The sequence below is a fragment of the Petaurus breviceps genome, unplaced genomic scaffold, assembly GCF_028583685.1.
Source record: "Petaurus breviceps papuanus isolate PSGF00001 unplaced genomic scaffold, PetGlider_PUasm1.0 90823, whole genome shotgun sequence".
NCBI classification, from domain to species: domain Eukaryota; kingdom Metazoa; phylum Chordata; class Mammalia; order Diprotodontia; family Petauridae; genus Petaurus; species Petaurus breviceps.
Window position 1 is genome coordinate 22,330,747 of NW_027187352.1, and position 17,715 is coordinate 22,348,461.

The window sequence follows — 17,715 nt, forward strand, 5'->3', positions numbered from 1 at the left end:
CACTCTAGCTATCCACCTGTCATCCCTTGATCTTGACATGTGACCCATCCCTTTTTTCTTTCCATCATAAAATTATTCGAGGCCATCTTCCGCTGTTTCTAATTGTCCATATGCCATAGTTTGCTCACATCAACTCCACATCTTTCCTTGCCTTTTGTGTGATGCTTATCTTTAGTTTTTCAGAGGCACTGCTATTCTAAAAGTGCTTTAAGTTCCCCTAATCTATCATTCTAGTAACCTTCTAATAAAAGAACATGAAATGAATATGACACGGCCTACTCTTAAAGAAGCCAATTGTATTCTTTATGATCACTTATTTAATTAAAATATAATTAAATAGAATATAGTCCCTCCAATCAAAGTAGCATAGTATATAGACTACTGTACCTGGAATCAGGAAAAACCTGAGTTTAAATTCTGCGTTAGACCTTTATTAACTATTTGGCTCTGGACAAATCACTTAACCTCTCTCATTCTCAGTTTCTTTGTCTTTAAAATGGGGATTTTCGGGGTGGCTAGGTGTCATCTCAGTGAATAGAGCACCAGTCCTGGAGTCAGGAGAACATGGGTGCAGATCCATCCTCAGACACTTAAAACAAAAAGTAGCCATGTGACCTCGGGCAAGTCACTTAACCCCAATTGCCCTCCAAAAAGCAAAAAAAATAAAATAAAATAGGGATCTGAAAAGGACATTGATCTTTGGGTTGTTGTGAGGATAAAACGAGATAATATTTTTAAATTGTTTTGGAAGTCATATAAAGTATTTTATAAATGTTATTATGATTACTATTATTATTGTATTGTTATTGTTGTTGTTCTCAAGGATCTCATGATCTTTTACCCACATCCACACAGTTATGATCCAGCGGCACTGACCTTTTTGCTATTATATTTCACACACAATACTCCATCTTCCTACTCTTTGCATTTTCACTAACTGTTCTCTCTATACCAAGAAAGCTCTCCTACTTTGACTACACTTCTTGGTTTTCCTTCTTCCCTTCAAGACTCAGCTCAAATTCTAATCTGCACAAGAGATCTCTCTTGAGACCCCTTTCTCCCCCCATCACAATTTCACTTCACCTCAAATTATCTCCAATTTACCCTGTATATATCTTATATGTACATAGTTGTTTACAAGATGTCTTACCCCAAAGAATGTGACCTCCTTGAAGACAAGGACTGTTTTTGTCTTTCTTTATACCCCCAGTCCTTAAAACAGTGTCTGGCACACAGTCAGCACTTAAATGCTTTTTGACTTGACTTGCTTTGTTCGGAAATCATACATATTGTCATTACATAGCAAACGTTAATGTATCGAATGAGTGACTGAGAGTAATCATCAATGTTACAGGAGTTTAGGATGGGGAGCTTACTCAGGGAAGGCATCAAGGAAGAGGTGAGACCTGAGCAGGGTCTTAAGGAAGGAGTGGAATTTGAATAGGTAGAGAAGAGGAAGGAGAATGATTTTATATAGTACCACTAATTAATTATTGGGATTAAAAAAAACACTAATGATTAAGCATGGATTCAAAGTTTCTCATTTAAGACTTATAATGGTCCATTTACTGGATGATCCATTTTGCTGGATAAAGGCATAAATCCACATTTTACTTGGGAGTTTCTCTTTCTCTCCATATACACACATACATACATATACATATATATATATATATATATACATGTGTATACACACATATATAAAGATACATATACACACATGGGTGTATGTGTGTGTATGTGTGTGGGTGGTGTATTTCTATAAATAGCTGAGTATTTCAGGTAACTTCCTACCTTAGAACAGAGTTAGTGAATTCTTAACTGTGCAATCCCAAATACAGTCAGAGTTCAAGATGCCACCAGATGCGCCTCTTTATTTAGGCCAGAGCAAGCGTTTTCTTTGTCAATTTGAGGCTGATGGGACCATGATAAATGGAGCTCTGGCATTCTCAGTTTGACAGTGAGTTGAGGCAGAACTGCCTTGTGCTATAAATTAGTGCCAAGAGTCAAGATGTTAATCATAGGGACCTCCAAACATAGGTGGCATAAATAGCATGTTTCTTTAAAAACTCTGTAGTGACTCATTCCTTTTAAATAAACTTCTCTCTGCTATTTAAGTGAATTGTATGACTGACTTGGAGGGTTTTACTTCCATCCAATTTAGGGTAGGTCTATTTGGCTTTCCAGACATCATTGAAATAGGTTGAGCTCCAAACAAATTTGCTCTGATGTTTCATTCTCTCTTTTGTGTAGAGAGGAGAGGAGAAGAGAGGAGAGAAGAGAGGAGAGGATAGGAGAGGAAAGGAGAGGGGAGGAAAGGAGAGAAGAGGGGAGGGGAGGAGAAGAGAGGGGAGGGGAGGGCAAGGGAGAGGAGGTCAGGGGAAGAGGGGAAAAGAGAGGAGAGGAGAGGAGAGGAGAGGGGAGGGTAGGAGGGGAGGAGAGGAGAGAGAGAGAATTCTCCTTAGGACATAGAAAATGAATTAGACTTATTTGGGACCCTTCCCAGCTAAAGAGGAGAATCACTTTCCAGGTATCAATATCTGATGTGAATATTTTTACCACCGGTATGCCAGATATGAAGGGGGCATGAAATAGATAAAAATCTTCACAGACAATCATGAGCAATGCTCTCTTTTAGGATTTTCAAGTCTGTGGCACACATTGGGTTCATGGTGGCACAATTGTATGAAGTAATCTTTTATCTAGGGGCATATTGGATTTAGATTCAGGAAGAACTGGATTTGAATCCTGTCTTTAACCCTTTTTAGTGTGTGTGGTTATATAACTCAACATTTCTCAGTTCTGTCTTTGGTAAAATGATGATATTAACATTTGTATTATCTACCATTCAGACTTACATGATTTAGAAAATATGTATAAAACATGCTAACCTAGAGTGAATCAGGGTGCAGTAGAAAGAGAGCTATATTTGGGGGTCAGAATATCTGGGTTCAAATCTTGGCTCTAATATTACTTGGGTGACTGTTGAGAAATAATTTAATCTCTGTTCTTTCTCTGGGGTTAGAATAGATGACTTTACCTTTCATCTCTAAGTCTGTGATGATCTTTGTTTCCTCTTCCCCCACATTTCTTCTTCCTCCTCCACTGCTTCCATCAATAATGGTCTATACCAATTTACAAACCTGGATTTCTTTCTACCCAAATGGATCAGAAAATTTGACTGTGTATATTGATAGGCAAATTGCTTACCACATGGTATAAATGATCACTGGACTTTCTTAGAAGTACATTATATTCAATTGTACCCCATAAGTTCTGTGTCCCATGTATTATTTAAGGCACTAACATTCTTGAACACTAATATATTTTGATGATGATAAAAATGGTGCAGATGTCAGACAAGTTACTTTACTTCTCAAGGCTTAAGTTTCATACCTTATAAAATGGGATGAAATAGTCATACCTGACTAGATGACCAGGTTCTTGAAAGGATCAAATTAAATCATAACTATGAAATTCTCTTGTAATTATGAATCACTATTTCAAAGGGGCTATAATTATGATTGTCAGGGAAAATCATGCTAAATTTCCCAAGAATTCATATGTTAGAAGTTTTGGATATTTTTGCACCACAAAAACCTTAAACAAAGGTGCATGTAGGAGATCCTTTAGGGAGGCATCTATTTACTTGGAAAGGGAAACTTCTATCTCTTGGTGAGGTGAGAAAACCACACTATGCACACCCATACAGTAGTATACTATGCTAAAATGGCAAATAAACTTAGAAGCTGGGCTTCAAGAAAAAAAGTTCTAAATCTTTCCCAGTGTAACATGGGCACATCTATCTACTCTGATGAAGAAGAACCACTTGGAAAATGTTCATCTGAATGAGATTCCTGTAACCAAATACACTGATACAAATTCAATCACCCAGAACTACATGACATTGTAGGAAAAATAAGTGAAATAATAGTGCCTGAAAAGCATTTATTAAGTACTAGACACTGCCCTTAGTGCTGGAACATACTAAATGTTTAATAATTACATGCATGTTGAATCAACTGACTTATTGAATAATAATAGAGGGGCCCTGAAAGTAGCATTTCTTCCAGCATAACCAGTGACTTTTCCCACCCTCTTTCCTAGAAGTGAATAAGATGAAAATAGTAAAGTATCTATTGGGAAGGAATATTAATCATTTACAAAACGTACTATGGATAGAATCAATGAGTTCAGCTCTGTGATAATACAAACTCATATATCTGTAGCACTTTAAGGTTTACAAAATACTTTCCTCACAATAACCATATGAAGTAGGGAGTACAAATCCATTTCTCTATCTCTTATTTGCTTATTTATAAATTATTTATCTATATATGCATATACATACATGTATACACACATTTACATATACATGCACACATTTAACTTAGATCTCTCTGATTGATTTAATTTGATCAATTTGGGAAACTCATATTAGGGAATTACCTACTCTGATTCAGACCTTTCCAACTCATAGCTACTAGGATGAAGGAAGGGAGCACTGAAAGCAGTCAGCAGGAATATTATTGTCCCCATTTTGCAGATGGGGAAAAAGCATTTGAAAATTCCTTCCAATTCTAAATCTGTGATTCTCATTACACATTGAGTGTCATAGATGGAATTCAAAGCCAAAATTCTTCCTATTATAACCCCATCATCAGTTTCACTACCCCACAGTCCTTGTCTGGGATACAGCTCTAGAATCACTTGAGGAAAGGGAATGCTTGCATCAAGCTCTTTAATGGTTTGATTTTTCAACAATCACTATTAACACTAGGGGGCAGTGGTATATATACTTGAAGATAGGTGAAACCAAACTATTAATGTCACTAGTTTCCATAGTGCTTCACAATAGATAGAGACCCAGTTTCCTGGCAGGGTTCATTGGCCACCCTCCTGATAGTGTTGGGGGCATCAAATACAAAAACACCAAGTTCTTGTAACTCCCAGAAGGCTAAAATGAAGGGCTGGTGTGGCAACCACCAGCAGCAGCAGGAAACAGCAGGATGGTAAGAATGGACTGGGGGAGATCAGCAGAGGTCAACCTGTCAGGCAACAGGATTTGTGGCACATCTACTCTTCGGAGGACTCTGCATGACTCACGATAAGAATTTAGCCACAGAAGCAGTGGAAACAGCCTCTGCCCTGAAGAAGCTTCCAATCTAGTTGAAAAATGTATGATTTAGAATTCAAGAGTTCTTAATCTGGGCTCTGTAAACTATACATATACATGTACATGTACCCATGTGCATATACATACATATAATCTGTGAACTATACACAGTATATATGTATGTGTATTCACAGATCCCAGGTTACATGTATACACACACATGTATGTTTGTGTGTATGTATGTATGTATTTTGAGGTAATTGGCTTGTTTTGTAAAATTCCTATATATTTCATTTTATACTTTTAAAAGACAATATTCTGAGGAGTCCATAGTGCTTCACCAGACTGCCAAAGGACTCTATGACACAAAAAATGTTAGGAATCTGTGATAGATGGAAAGAGACATGGAAAATGAGGAAAGAGCCCACGAGCAACAGAGACAAGGATAAAGAGAAGTAGCGTAAGTAAGCTGAGACTGGTACGCAGCATGTGAAAACTCCAAGTTCTGTAAGTTTTTAGTCATTGTCACCCCTAAGTACAAAGACTTCCATATCTCATATCATTCAATCTATGTAATATGGCAGTTCTTATTAATGGAACCAGTTAGAATAGATGGGAATTTTCATGCAGAGGAAGTAAAATAGAAAATGCCTGATTGGAAAAAGATTATTTAGAATTTGTCTTCCAAGTTAGTTTATCCTCTTTTGTGAAAAAACAATACCTAAGTATAGTAGGACTAGATATATTCTGCTATGGAGACCACTACTCTCCAATGTCCAACCTCCTGGAGACTGTTGGCTGCCCTGAATTTTTCACCTAAGCAGTGAAGGTGATTCAAGTTATTTTTATCATTTCACTGCTATTTATTAATTAGTAAGCGTTAATATCTAAAAGGGAATACCACTTGGGGTTGAAATTCTGATTCTTGATCAAGTGATGTACGTTTAATTTCATTGTTCATGGCCCTTGGCCAGAAGGAAGTATGAGTTGTCTGGGTAGTTTGGTAGATTATACACTCAAACTGCCTCTAATCAGGAACCATCCAATTGTTCAAGGATATTTTCCCAAATAACTCAGTTTCCTAGCCAAGAACTGGACTTGGTGACTGTGAAGAAGAAAACGAGCTAGACATACAGGTATGAAGCTGGGTGCTAGGATCAGGTAGAAGGGAAGACATCACAAGTCTGGATGTCTTCCTGTTTCTTTTCCATCCCAGCTTGTGAGTCAGTACCACCACATTTCCCCTGTATAATTTTGACTCTGACTTCCAGTGCCTCTGTCCTTGACTTAGCAACTGAACTGTGTTCTATTTTCCTGGTCTCATTTCCTATTTGGTCATCTCTTTATCCCACATCCTGACTTCCTTACTTATGATCTTGGCCTGGTAACCTGACCCCACTACTGGTTATCCTTAACCATAAATGGTTCAGTAGGAAAGTATTACGTCTCTTCTACTGCCACTATTTTTTCAGGTCATATTAACCTTTGAAAAAGTCCAAGATGGAAATAGTAATGCCCTAACTAGGCTGGCCTTAGCTCTTCATTTTACCTTAGGGTCTCTCCAGATGAGCCCCTCCTTTTCCACAGGTTGACCAGGCTGCTTGACCGACTGGCAGCTGAGGATGACTTCCCATCTCCTACGTGCATCCGCACCACTGTAGATGTGGTGAATGCGCTTCTCACATTTCTTTCTGGCTTGGCCAAAATGATGTACACCTTCGGCACAAACATGCAGCCTAGGGCCACAGTGGCACTGAGGCTAACCGAGAAACACATGGTGATGATTTTGTAGTTGCTTCCAAAATAGATGGGCACAAAGGCCAGCCATATGATGCAAGTGGTGTACATTGTGAAAGCAATGTACTTGGCCTCATTGAAATTAGCTGGAACATTTCTGGTCTTGAATGCATAAAAGGTACAGCTTAAAATTAATAATCCATTATAGCCAAGGGGCGTTACGACACCCAGGTTGGTGGTGTTGCAGATCAAGTAGACTTCCCGAATACTTGGGTAGTCATGCATTATGTCAGGAGGCTCCATTATGAAAAGGGCAACAATTATGCCAAGCTGGATGCAAATTAAGATGAATGCAATGACCAGCTGGGCACAGGCACTCATGAATCTTGGCTTCTTGGTACAGATCTTCTTCTTGCTGCCAGCCAGAATTCTGGCGATGCGATTGGTTTTGGTGACCAGTGCAGAGTAGCTCATGGCTGGAGAGAGGCCAATGCCTATTCTCTGCAGGTAGCAATAAATCTGCTTAGGCTTCGCGATGAGACAGAAAGTACACAAGTAACCCAAGCAGATGCCAGCCAGAATAATATAGCAGAGTTCCCGGCTAGAGGATTTGACAACTGGAGTGTCGCGGTACATGATGAAGATTGCTGTGACAAACAGGGTTGCCAGCAGGCCCAGGCAGGAAAACACCACAGCTGCAATTGGCTCTGGATCACCCCATCTCAGATACTGGACTGGGATCAGATCGCAACCTGTGGAAAGAGAGAGCCATGTTGAGAAAGAACAACAGAGAGGGAACTGACCTGGCTCACATTTTTTGTATTACTATGGTTTTGCCTTGGGAAAGAAGCTGTATCTTTTAGCTTAAAGATCTTTAGCTAAATACACTTAAAATATCTTTCCATGAATCAGGGACTAGGATAAGTACTGGACCTGTGATTTCACTGATATAGGAAATGCTCAAATGTGAAAAGTACCTTCACCAATTCAGGTCTCTACCTTCTGTAATCTTAGAGATACATCTCGAGCACTGAGAAGCTAAGTGACTTGTCCAGAGTCATACAACCAGCATGTGTTACAGGAAGGTCTTAAAATCAGGTCTTCCTGCCTTTGAGGCTACTTCTTTATTCACTATGCCACATTATCTCTTTTAATGCATTTTAAGGTAGGTAAAATGAGAAACATCACATACTTTAGAGAATTTCATTCAATGTAGATTTTGAAAAATTTACTTTATTTGTAATTTATAAAAGAAGTATTTCTATAACATAGTAGAATAAAAAGATGATTGCGCATGAATCTGCAAATCTATTATGTACAACTTGCTATTCCTTTTAAATATACAATAAAGTTATATAAATTTATTTTTTCCCCTTCCTGTATTTGATAAGTATAAAGACTCAAGTTTTCAGGATAAGAATTAATTATTTGGTTAAAAAAACAACAACTGTTGAGAAAACTGGAAAGCAGTCTGGCAGAAATTGGGCATAGACCAAACTCTTTCACCATTTACCAAGATAAGGTCAAGATGGATATATAACCTAAACATAAAGAGAAATATTACAAGAAAATTTGAAGAACATGGAACATATTACTTATCACACTTATAGACAAGCAAACAATTTATGAATAAATAAGACAGAGCAGAGTGAGGTATAAAATTAATAATTTTAATTACATTAAACTTCACTCAAAATAAACAAATATCCAATATACCTGTAAGTACATATACATATGCGCACTGAGATAAAAACCAGCAAACACAGTTTAACTGTATATTTAAAGCCAGCTACTGAAATATGTGCTAAGTCATATATTTTGGGCTCATTTTTACATATTCAGATTGAGTTAAAATACTTTATTCATTAAGGTTCTAAAAATTCTCTTTCATTATACATACTAGAATTTTATTATGACTAATAACATTTAGATTATAAATATATTCTATTTTCTTAATGCACAGAACTGATTCTTTCACTGCTCAAATCAAAACTTTTTCATGGCTCCTCATTCTTACATGGAATGTCTTGTCTAAGGCCTGATTCAGCTCTACCTTTCCCTTCCTTCTCTGATTAGGAAATATATAGTTGATTCCAGGAAGCACAACCTGTAACCTCATTCTAGAAGATTCCTATGAAGTTCTGACTTCTCTACTTCACTTTAAATAGAAATAAAGTTGGGAATATGATTGCCATAGTAGCATTTCTTTAAGTGTCCACAATAGCTTTCTTATAAAGGAATCCAATCATGTTTTGTGTGATATAAGAATCTTTTCATGGGCAGCTAGGTGGTGTGATGAATAGAGCACTGGCCCTGGAGTCAGGAGGACCTGAGTTCAAATCCAGCCTTAGACACTCACACTTACTAACTCTATGACCTTGGGCAAGTCACTTAACCCCAATTGCCCTACCTTCCCCCCTCCAAAAAAAAAAGAATTCTTTCATTACCAATCCCCCTTCTCCCCCCCAAAAAAAAGAGAGAAGCAAATATTAAGGTTTTTTTTTAAATACTTCCTAATACGAGATTGTGTGAGCTATTATTTTTCTCAATTTTTTTTTAAAACCTCCAACTCATTTTTATTGATAAGTCTTAATTGTCATCTAATTAGTCATTAATGTCCATATTCTGCATATGTTATCACCAATCTTTTAGGTTGGAAATATTTTGGAATTCTTTGCCTTATGTCTGTCGTAATCATGAATGAACCTAAAGAAAAATTTCTTTGGCCAAATAGGTATATTTTGTTTTCTACGTAAATATACTTGTGGTAGGTATCAGGTGGGTCTATATTCAAGTACTGCCTGTGACACTACCTGTATGACCATGAGCAACTACCTTCATTTCCGAGGGCCCAGAATCTAGGTGATGGATGATTTTTCTGGGTCTGTGATAGTGCAGTAAGTTTCCATATAGGGAGTTGCCTTCACTGATGAAATCACAGTTATAAATTATGAAACAATGTAACTTTTTTTTGACTGATATACTACAACTTAAAGGAAGCTTTCAGGAATAAATCACACCTTCTGTCACTGCAGAATCAGAGACTTAGAGCTGAGAAGTCAGAGGCTGTCCAGTCTGACCTGCTAATTTATAGAGTAGGAAATCAGGGACACAGAGATTAAATAGCTTGTCCAAAATCACCCAGATAGTTAAACACAGAGCTGGGACGTGAACTCAGACCCTTAGGCTCCAAAGCTAGAGTTCTTTCCTCCGCATTACATTGCCATTATAATATATGTGACCTGACACATCACAAGTAATAAATCATCAGTCATTGACAGCAGAATTTGCCAATATTAAAATGCACATAGCTTAGCTAGGTGGTGCAATGGATAGAGCACTGGGTCTGGAGTCAGGAGGATCCAATATCAAATCTAGTCTCAAAAACGTATTAGCTGTGGTACTCTGGGAAAGTCACTTAACCCTGTTTGCCTCAGTTTCCTCGTCTTTAAAATGAGTTGGAGAAGGAAATGACAATCGATTCCAGTATCTTTGTTAAGAAACCATCAAATGTGGTTATGACTCAACAACCAAAAATAAAGTCTTAAAAGCTTCCTTTGTTTTTACCTTCTTCTCATCCTTTTCTTTGGGCCCTCTTACAGGGCTGCCTACTTTGCTTCCCCTACTCCAAGCTCTTAATATAGCTGAATCTAGAATCCAATGATTATTGTTTTTTTCACAGTCATCCCTTTATGGATCTATATATCTACCCCAGCATACTCTTTGTGACATTTTTAGAATTCTTTTTTTTTCTAATTGCAAATTCATTGGAAACTTTTCAATAATACTTTTATCCTCTAAGATTGTTTCATTTTTTTTTTCAAAATAGCTGAAAGTATTTTGAATTCAAGTCTTCTGGATAAGGTAAGGCATCTTTTGCTTAAAAAACATGGTGGCATGAGAAGATGAGCCAGTTCAACCAACTGGCTCTGAAAATAATTCCCAAAGAGAGTTCCCAGAAAGGTGGGAGATTTTTTTGGGGGAAGAATTCTTGCAAAATAAATATACAAAATCTCTAGTTTGTATGATTATACTTTGTTTACATATGAATTCTGATATCTTTGAATAAAAAGATTATTCTCATTACTATTTTCACATTTATTTTTTTGTGCTATGGGAAGAAAAAACATTCTACACAAAAAGGTTGAAGATAAAGTAGTTTCATGGAAAAAGAACATGGATGAAGTTAAAAGTCTTATATTCTAGTTCTGGTTCTAGCACTAATTAATCAGTTGTGTAACCTTGGGGATGTTATCAGGATTGAATTTTGTGCCTCAGTTTTCCCATCTGTAAAATGGAGATTGTCCTAACAATAAATCTTATATTGAAATAGTACTTTATACTTTTTCCAAAACACTTTTTACCATCATTACATCATTAGTTCAACATCACAAACTTTTGAAGTAGACAGGACAGCCCAAAGGGCTCATTCCCAGAATTATTAGACTAGATGACTTCTAAGGTTCCATTCAATTATAATATTCTTTAGATAAAATGGATCAACAAAAAAAGCTCTTTTATGTGGTTTTAAAATCAATGTATTAGCATATATACTATAAGTAAGCACTACAAGGTATTATGATAATGACTAAAACATTACCAATGCCTTTACAAGGGCTTTTAAAAAATACATATCACTTTTTTGGGGGAGTCCTAGTTATTGATGGCCAATCTGTAGTTGGTCAACATAAAGCATTATGTAAATGTTACTAGGACTCTCATGTTTTACAGTGGCCTATTAGGCAATAATTCATTGATTTTTTTCTTTCTAATATTCCCTGGGTTAGTTTAGTATTTCTCCTAGTAGCTAATAATTAACATTTGCTAAAATGTATGAGCTTTAGTTTCATTTGAATGACATTCAGCACACATCTATGCAGGAGAGCTCACCTACTTCACTTTTAGGAAAAACCCTTAAGACTATTAGTTTCTGAGTGAGGCTATTCACGCTTATTTGGCACACAGTTCTAACATTGCTTGGTCCTCTGGTTTCTGAAGCCCAGAGCAAATTAGAATATGAGAAGAGAGAGCTGGTAGAGACAGTTATCCTGACAGCAGGGACAAGTGCCAGGTGACAGCCTGACAGCAAGAAAGAAAGTACAAAAACTCTAATAAGCAGAGAAAAAAATTCAAATGGGGTAGTCTTGGGGCTATTTAATGTAAGAGCAAACAGGCTGATCCAACTTGCTAGCCCTGAAGGCATTACTAAAATATAACCTTATGAGTAATAAAGGTTTTTACTACATTCACTATGCCATATTAAAATCAGTTAAACTTGCATTTTCAAAACATTTCCAACTGAATTTTAAGATAAAAAGAATTCACAAATGGACAAAACCATAAGCTTTCTGATAAAAAAAAAAATAAAAACACCAAGAACTCAGCTATTCAGGATGACATTCACTGAGGGTTATAGATAACTGGGTTTTAACCATATTTCTGTGTTGTGACCATAAGTGTTTTTTCATAACTTGTCTGTTTCTAGAACAGGGGATGTTATAATGGCTATTCTTATCAACAAACCTTTACTGAGCACATAATATCAACAGAACATATTGTAGCACTCAATAAATGGTTGTTGACTTGATTAATTGGTTAATACATGTGAAGGAGACAAAGAATGTAAGCATAGTTCTGCCTTTCAAGAGATTTGCAATCTAGGTGAACAAATAGACCACAGAATTATCAATTTCAAAGGGACTTTAGAGTTCTGACCCATTTTCCAGATGTGGAAACTAAGACTCAGAGAATGGACATGGTTTACACAATGATAGATTGCAGTTTTATGGCAGAGTTGGGATTAGTTACTTCAAATGATATGTAGCTAGTAAACAATGTAACATATATGCAAAGTACCAAATGAATGGTTTTCAGGGGTGGGGAGCCTGTGGCCTTGAGGCTACATGTGGCTGTCTAGGTCCTCAAGTGGGGCCCTTTGCATGTGGCCTTGAGGCTGCAGGCTTCGCACCCCTGGTTCAGGGTGGTTGGAGGAAGGACTGATGCCTGAGGTCTGGGTAAGTTATATGGAATATTATTGGATTTATAACTCAAACAACCCTTAAAAGTAATCTAGTCCAACTCCCTCATTTGATAGAAGAAGAAGAAATTGAGGATAGTAGAAGTCAAAGGGACATGTCCAAGGTCATACAGGTAATAGCTGAAGGGGGATTTGAACTCAGTTCCTCTGATTCCAGTCATTATTCTTTTCATTGAACAATATTAACTCTCCCATGTCAATCCTACATCAGAATGGAGCAAAAAGATGATCTCCAGCATTGCAGGGAAAAGTGCTTTAGACTGCAGAGTACCCAGAACTACTTCACTTCTCTGATATCATCTGGCGTTTTATTCCTCTAATTTCTTTGTCTCTTCTTATGCTTGAGCTATGGTAGCTGTCCTCATGATCTACTGACTCCAGATCTTCAGTACCTCTACCCTAGGCAATGACACTCCCTCCATGGGGGCACATGGAGTTCTCAATTGTTCAGGCATTTGATTGCCCAGTTTGTGGTTTATTCAGGCCCTCCTATCTATCTGCCAAACACCAATCGCCTCAGAGGTGAGATAGCATTAGGGAAACTTACTGGCACATCTGGCTACTTAGTAATGTGGATAAAAGATTCCATATGACAGGCTTTATCACTAGTGCGGTTCAGTGGCACAGTAGATAGACTTCTGGACTTGGAATTAGAATGATTGATTTACCTGTGTTCAAATCCAGGCTCAAGCACTTACTAACGACCCTGGAAAAGTCACCTAACCCTGTTTGCCTCAATCTTCTTATCTGTAAAATGAGCTAGAGAAAGAAATAGCAAACCATATCAGTATCTTTGTCAAGAAAATCTCAAAATGGGGTCACAAAGTTGGACATAACTTACAGAGATTTTAGGAAATTTTTCTTTATATTATCATCATATTTGGTTAAAGGGAGGATTTTTTTTGTGGAAGGCAGGTTGTATTTTATGTACACGTACATGTGCATTTTGTACATGTGACTGTTATGTCTGCATATTTACTGAGCATATAGAGTATCTTTCTAGAACTTTCTAGTATGATGTCTTCACACCTCCTAAACCTTACAGGGTCATAACTTTAGAATTGGAAGGGCCTTTGGAGACCATCTAATAGATTCTTTTCATTTTAAAGATGAGAAGACTGAGGTCCAAAGATTCTCTTCATTTTAAAGATGAGAAGACTGAGGTCCAAAGAGTCAAGTGACTTGGTTGAAGTTACAAAAGTCATAAGAAGCAGAAGTAGGATTTGAACCCAGGTCTTTACCTCCAGAGGAAATGATCTTTCTAATAAACATAACATTCTATGTTTCCTCTTATCTTGGTTCTTTTTTCAGATCCTAAGCTTCTGAGTTCCTCAGACAATTGTCCTGTGCCTAATTTAGTTACTTAATTGAGGTATGAGGCAAGTCTGGGGCTTTAGGATTATGAAGGGAACTGTGGAGCAATTGATGTCCTTATGTCTAAACATAGAAAGGGGGCAACTAGGTGGTGCAGTGGATAGAGTGCCAGGTCTGGAAACAGGAAGATTCCTCTTCCTGAGCTCAAATCTGGCCATAGAAACTTACTAGCTGTGTGACCCTGAGCAAGTCATTTAAACCTGTTTGTCTCAGTTACGCCATCTGTAAAATGAGCTGGAGAAGGAAATGGCAAACCACTCCAGTATCTTTGCCAAGAAAACCCCAAATGGAGTCATGAAGAGTCAGACAAAACTGAAAAATGACTGAAATGGACAGAAAAGTACAAACAGCCTCTTGGGGAAACCAAAATTCCTCTTCTCAATTTTATTTATCAGTAGATTTCAATCCATGTGATGCCTATCCTACTTTACCATACATATGAAAAATTAAGAGTAAACTAGATTGAGGGAGAATGTGGGAAAGGAATGAGAAAAGAAGTTAAAGCTGGCAGGGATACTTTTGTTTGTTTATTTTTCCCCAATGACAAACTAATAATATAACTATGGATTTGTACGCCACTTAGAATGGCTTTAACAATACCTTTTGATTAGAATGAAAGCACTTTAATCTCACTGAAGGGAAGATACAATATAAAAAGAATAAAAAAATAGACAGTAATCACTTATAGGTTTATCATAGGATCATAGACTGATATTTGGAAGGGACCTGAAAAGCAATTTATTTCAACCTGTATCATTTTTCAGATAAGGAATATGAGTTCTCCAAAATGAGTGTATTACTCAAGGTCACACAGACAGAAAATTATAAAGCCAAGTTTCAAACGCATGTTTTCTGATTCCAAAGATAGCATTCTGACCATCATATGGTGCTTCTTAAACTGTGGGTCACAAATAATTTGGCAATGCCCAATGACCAAAAATTAAATGTATCATGAATCTGAAGTGTTAATAGCAGCATTTGGACCTGTTGCATCATGCAACCCCCCTGCAGCCTTGGTTTTGAACACCAAGCATGCCCACTTTGCACTGTGCCTGCCCTCAGGCCATGCAAAGCCAACCAATGCTGCTGAAAGGGGTTGCAAGTGGAAAAAAAGTTAAGAAGCCCTGATATAAAGGACCAAAAAAGTTTAATCTTTTATTTTATTAAATTTAATCTTTTTTATTTTATCTTAAATTATTTATTTATAATTATTTTATATTTATTTTATTATAAAATAATTATATGGGGCAACTAAGGCCCACAGTGGTAAAGTGACATATTTGAGGCCAGACAAATATTTAGTAGTTTTAGAATTAATAAAATCATTCATTTCAATGTCTGCCTGAAGCATCAGTATATCAAGGCAGCACAGCTTGCTAGAAAAGTGCTGACTTTGGAGTCAGAGAGCCTGTGTTCAAATCCTTCCTTGAACATTTACTAGCTATATAACCATGGGTCAATCATTCCATCTCTTGGGCCTCAGTTTTCTTATCTATAAAATGAGGAGGCTGAACTTCTTAGGTCTTTGATACAGTAAAGTCCTGGATTTGGAGTCAGAGAACATGAGTTTGAACCCTGGATTTGCAACTGACTATGTTACCTTGAACATATAGAGGAGTAGAGATTACTAGATGACACAATGGGGAGAGAACACCTAGAGCTGGGGAAGCCTGAGTTTAAACCCTCTTAGACACTTTCTAATTGTGGCAAATTGAGTAAGGTACTTTAACCTTTATCTGCTGGGGAAAATAATAGCACTTACCTCCCAGGGTTGTTGTGAGAGTAAATGAGACAATATTTGTAAAGTGTTTTGCAAAACTTAAACTGCTATATAAATGCTAGCTATTATTATTGAGTTACAACCTAAGACTCCTTATTTGTAAAGTAGTAGTAGCAGCAGCAGCAACAAGAACATAAATGTTATGTATGTATATATATATATATATTACATATATCATATTAGCATGTAATATTACATACACACATACACATATATCTGTAAAATCTCATTGATTTCCCACAAAATACTGTGAAATAGGTGCTATTATTATCCCCTTTTCAGAGATGAGAAAACTGAGGCAGTGAAAGGATAAGTGTCTTGCCCAGGGTCATAGAGCTAGAATGTGTCTGAGGCAGTATTTGCAGTCAGATTTTTCTTGACACCAATTCCAGCTTTCTATCCAACCAGAATTTTTTTTTTGCTTTTTGGAGGGGGGAAGGCAGAGCAATTGGGGTTAAGTGACTTGCCCAAGGTCATATGGTTAGTGTGTTAAGTGCCTGAGGTCTGGATTTGAACTCAGGTCTTCCTGACTCCAGGATTAGTGCTCTATTCACTGTATCACCTAGCTGCCCCAACCACTTAGCATTTCAATGAAAGGTTTGGATGGTCGTGGTGAACTAAATAGCCTTCTAAATCTTCCTTGGTCACTTAGGACCTGTATGGCTATGGAGAACTCACTTCATTTCTCTCTTCTCATTGTCCTCATCTGTAAAATGAGAAGGTTGGATTAGATGGTCTCTAGGATACTTTTGGCTCAAAATCCTGGGATCCTGTACCTTTGAATGCCTTCTCTACCAAGAAAAAAAAATCCAATGAGGTTTGTCATGTGACAACATCAGAAGGTCATACTCGACCTTTCAAAGTGCTGAAGTATCTGATGCATTTCTAAGATGTGAATCTCAGAATCTCAGTTTTGGAAAGAACCTCATCATCTAAACCAACTCACATGTAAAAAGCCTTCCCACTATACCAGACCTGACAAATGGTCACTGGGCTTTTGCAGAAGGCTCTCTAGTAAAGGAGAACCCATTTCCCCCTAAGGCAATCCATTCAGCTGTTGAATTGGTTGAATAGTTAGAGTTTGCATCCTTTTATCAGACCTAATTTCCTCTTTACAATTTCCACTTATTGTTCCTCCCTTGGGACCACATAGTGTAAATCTAATTCTTCTTACTCAGGCTAGCCCTTCAAATACCTGAAGAACACTCACTCCCCCTACCAATCTGTAAGTAACCCAATGGACAGAGCCTTGAGTCAACAAGTTGTTGTGTTCAGTCATTTTTTTCAGTCATGTCCAACTCTTCATCAGGAATACAAGTTTAAATCTATCTTTAGACATTTACTGTGTGACCCTAGGCAAGTCCCTTCACCTCTGTCTGGTTCAGTTTCCTCAAGAATAAAGAGAGGATAATATTACCTACCTCCCAGGATTTTTTTGAGGATTAAATGAGATAGTATTTGTAAAACTCTTAGCACACAGTGCCTGGCACTACATATTAGGTGTTTAATAAATACTTATTCCTCCTCCACCCCCATTAGATACCGAAGATCTCCATTAATGGTCACTATCATCTGAAGTCTATGTTCCCCCAGGATTTACTTGATTGTTGTTCTGAGGGACTGACTCGTAACTGTAATGCCATTCATGTTGCTGAGGGCATTCTTCAGAGC

The 17,715-nt window shown here is 37.3% G+C and overlaps 1 protein-coding gene and 1 long non-coding RNA gene across 2 annotated transcripts in view; one reads left to right on the forward strand and one right to left on the reverse strand.

Moving 5' to 3' along the window:
* Window positions 1-17,715, forward strand: part of LOC138148354 (uncharacterized) — a 236,328-nt gene that overhangs the window by 112,879 nt on the left and 105,734 nt on the right. The gene's annotated exons all lie outside the window — the stretch shown is intronic.
* GRM5 (glutamate metabotropic receptor 5) overlaps window positions 1-17,715 on the reverse strand; it is a 663,694-nt gene that overhangs the window by 74,415 nt on the left and 571,564 nt on the right. The window contains exon 7 of the mRNA XM_069071043.1: window positions 6,666-7,605. Coding sequence (XP_068927144.1) covers window positions 6,666-7,605 — 940 coding nt within the window. The remainder of the gene's footprint in view (window positions 1-6,665; window positions 7,606-17,715) is intronic.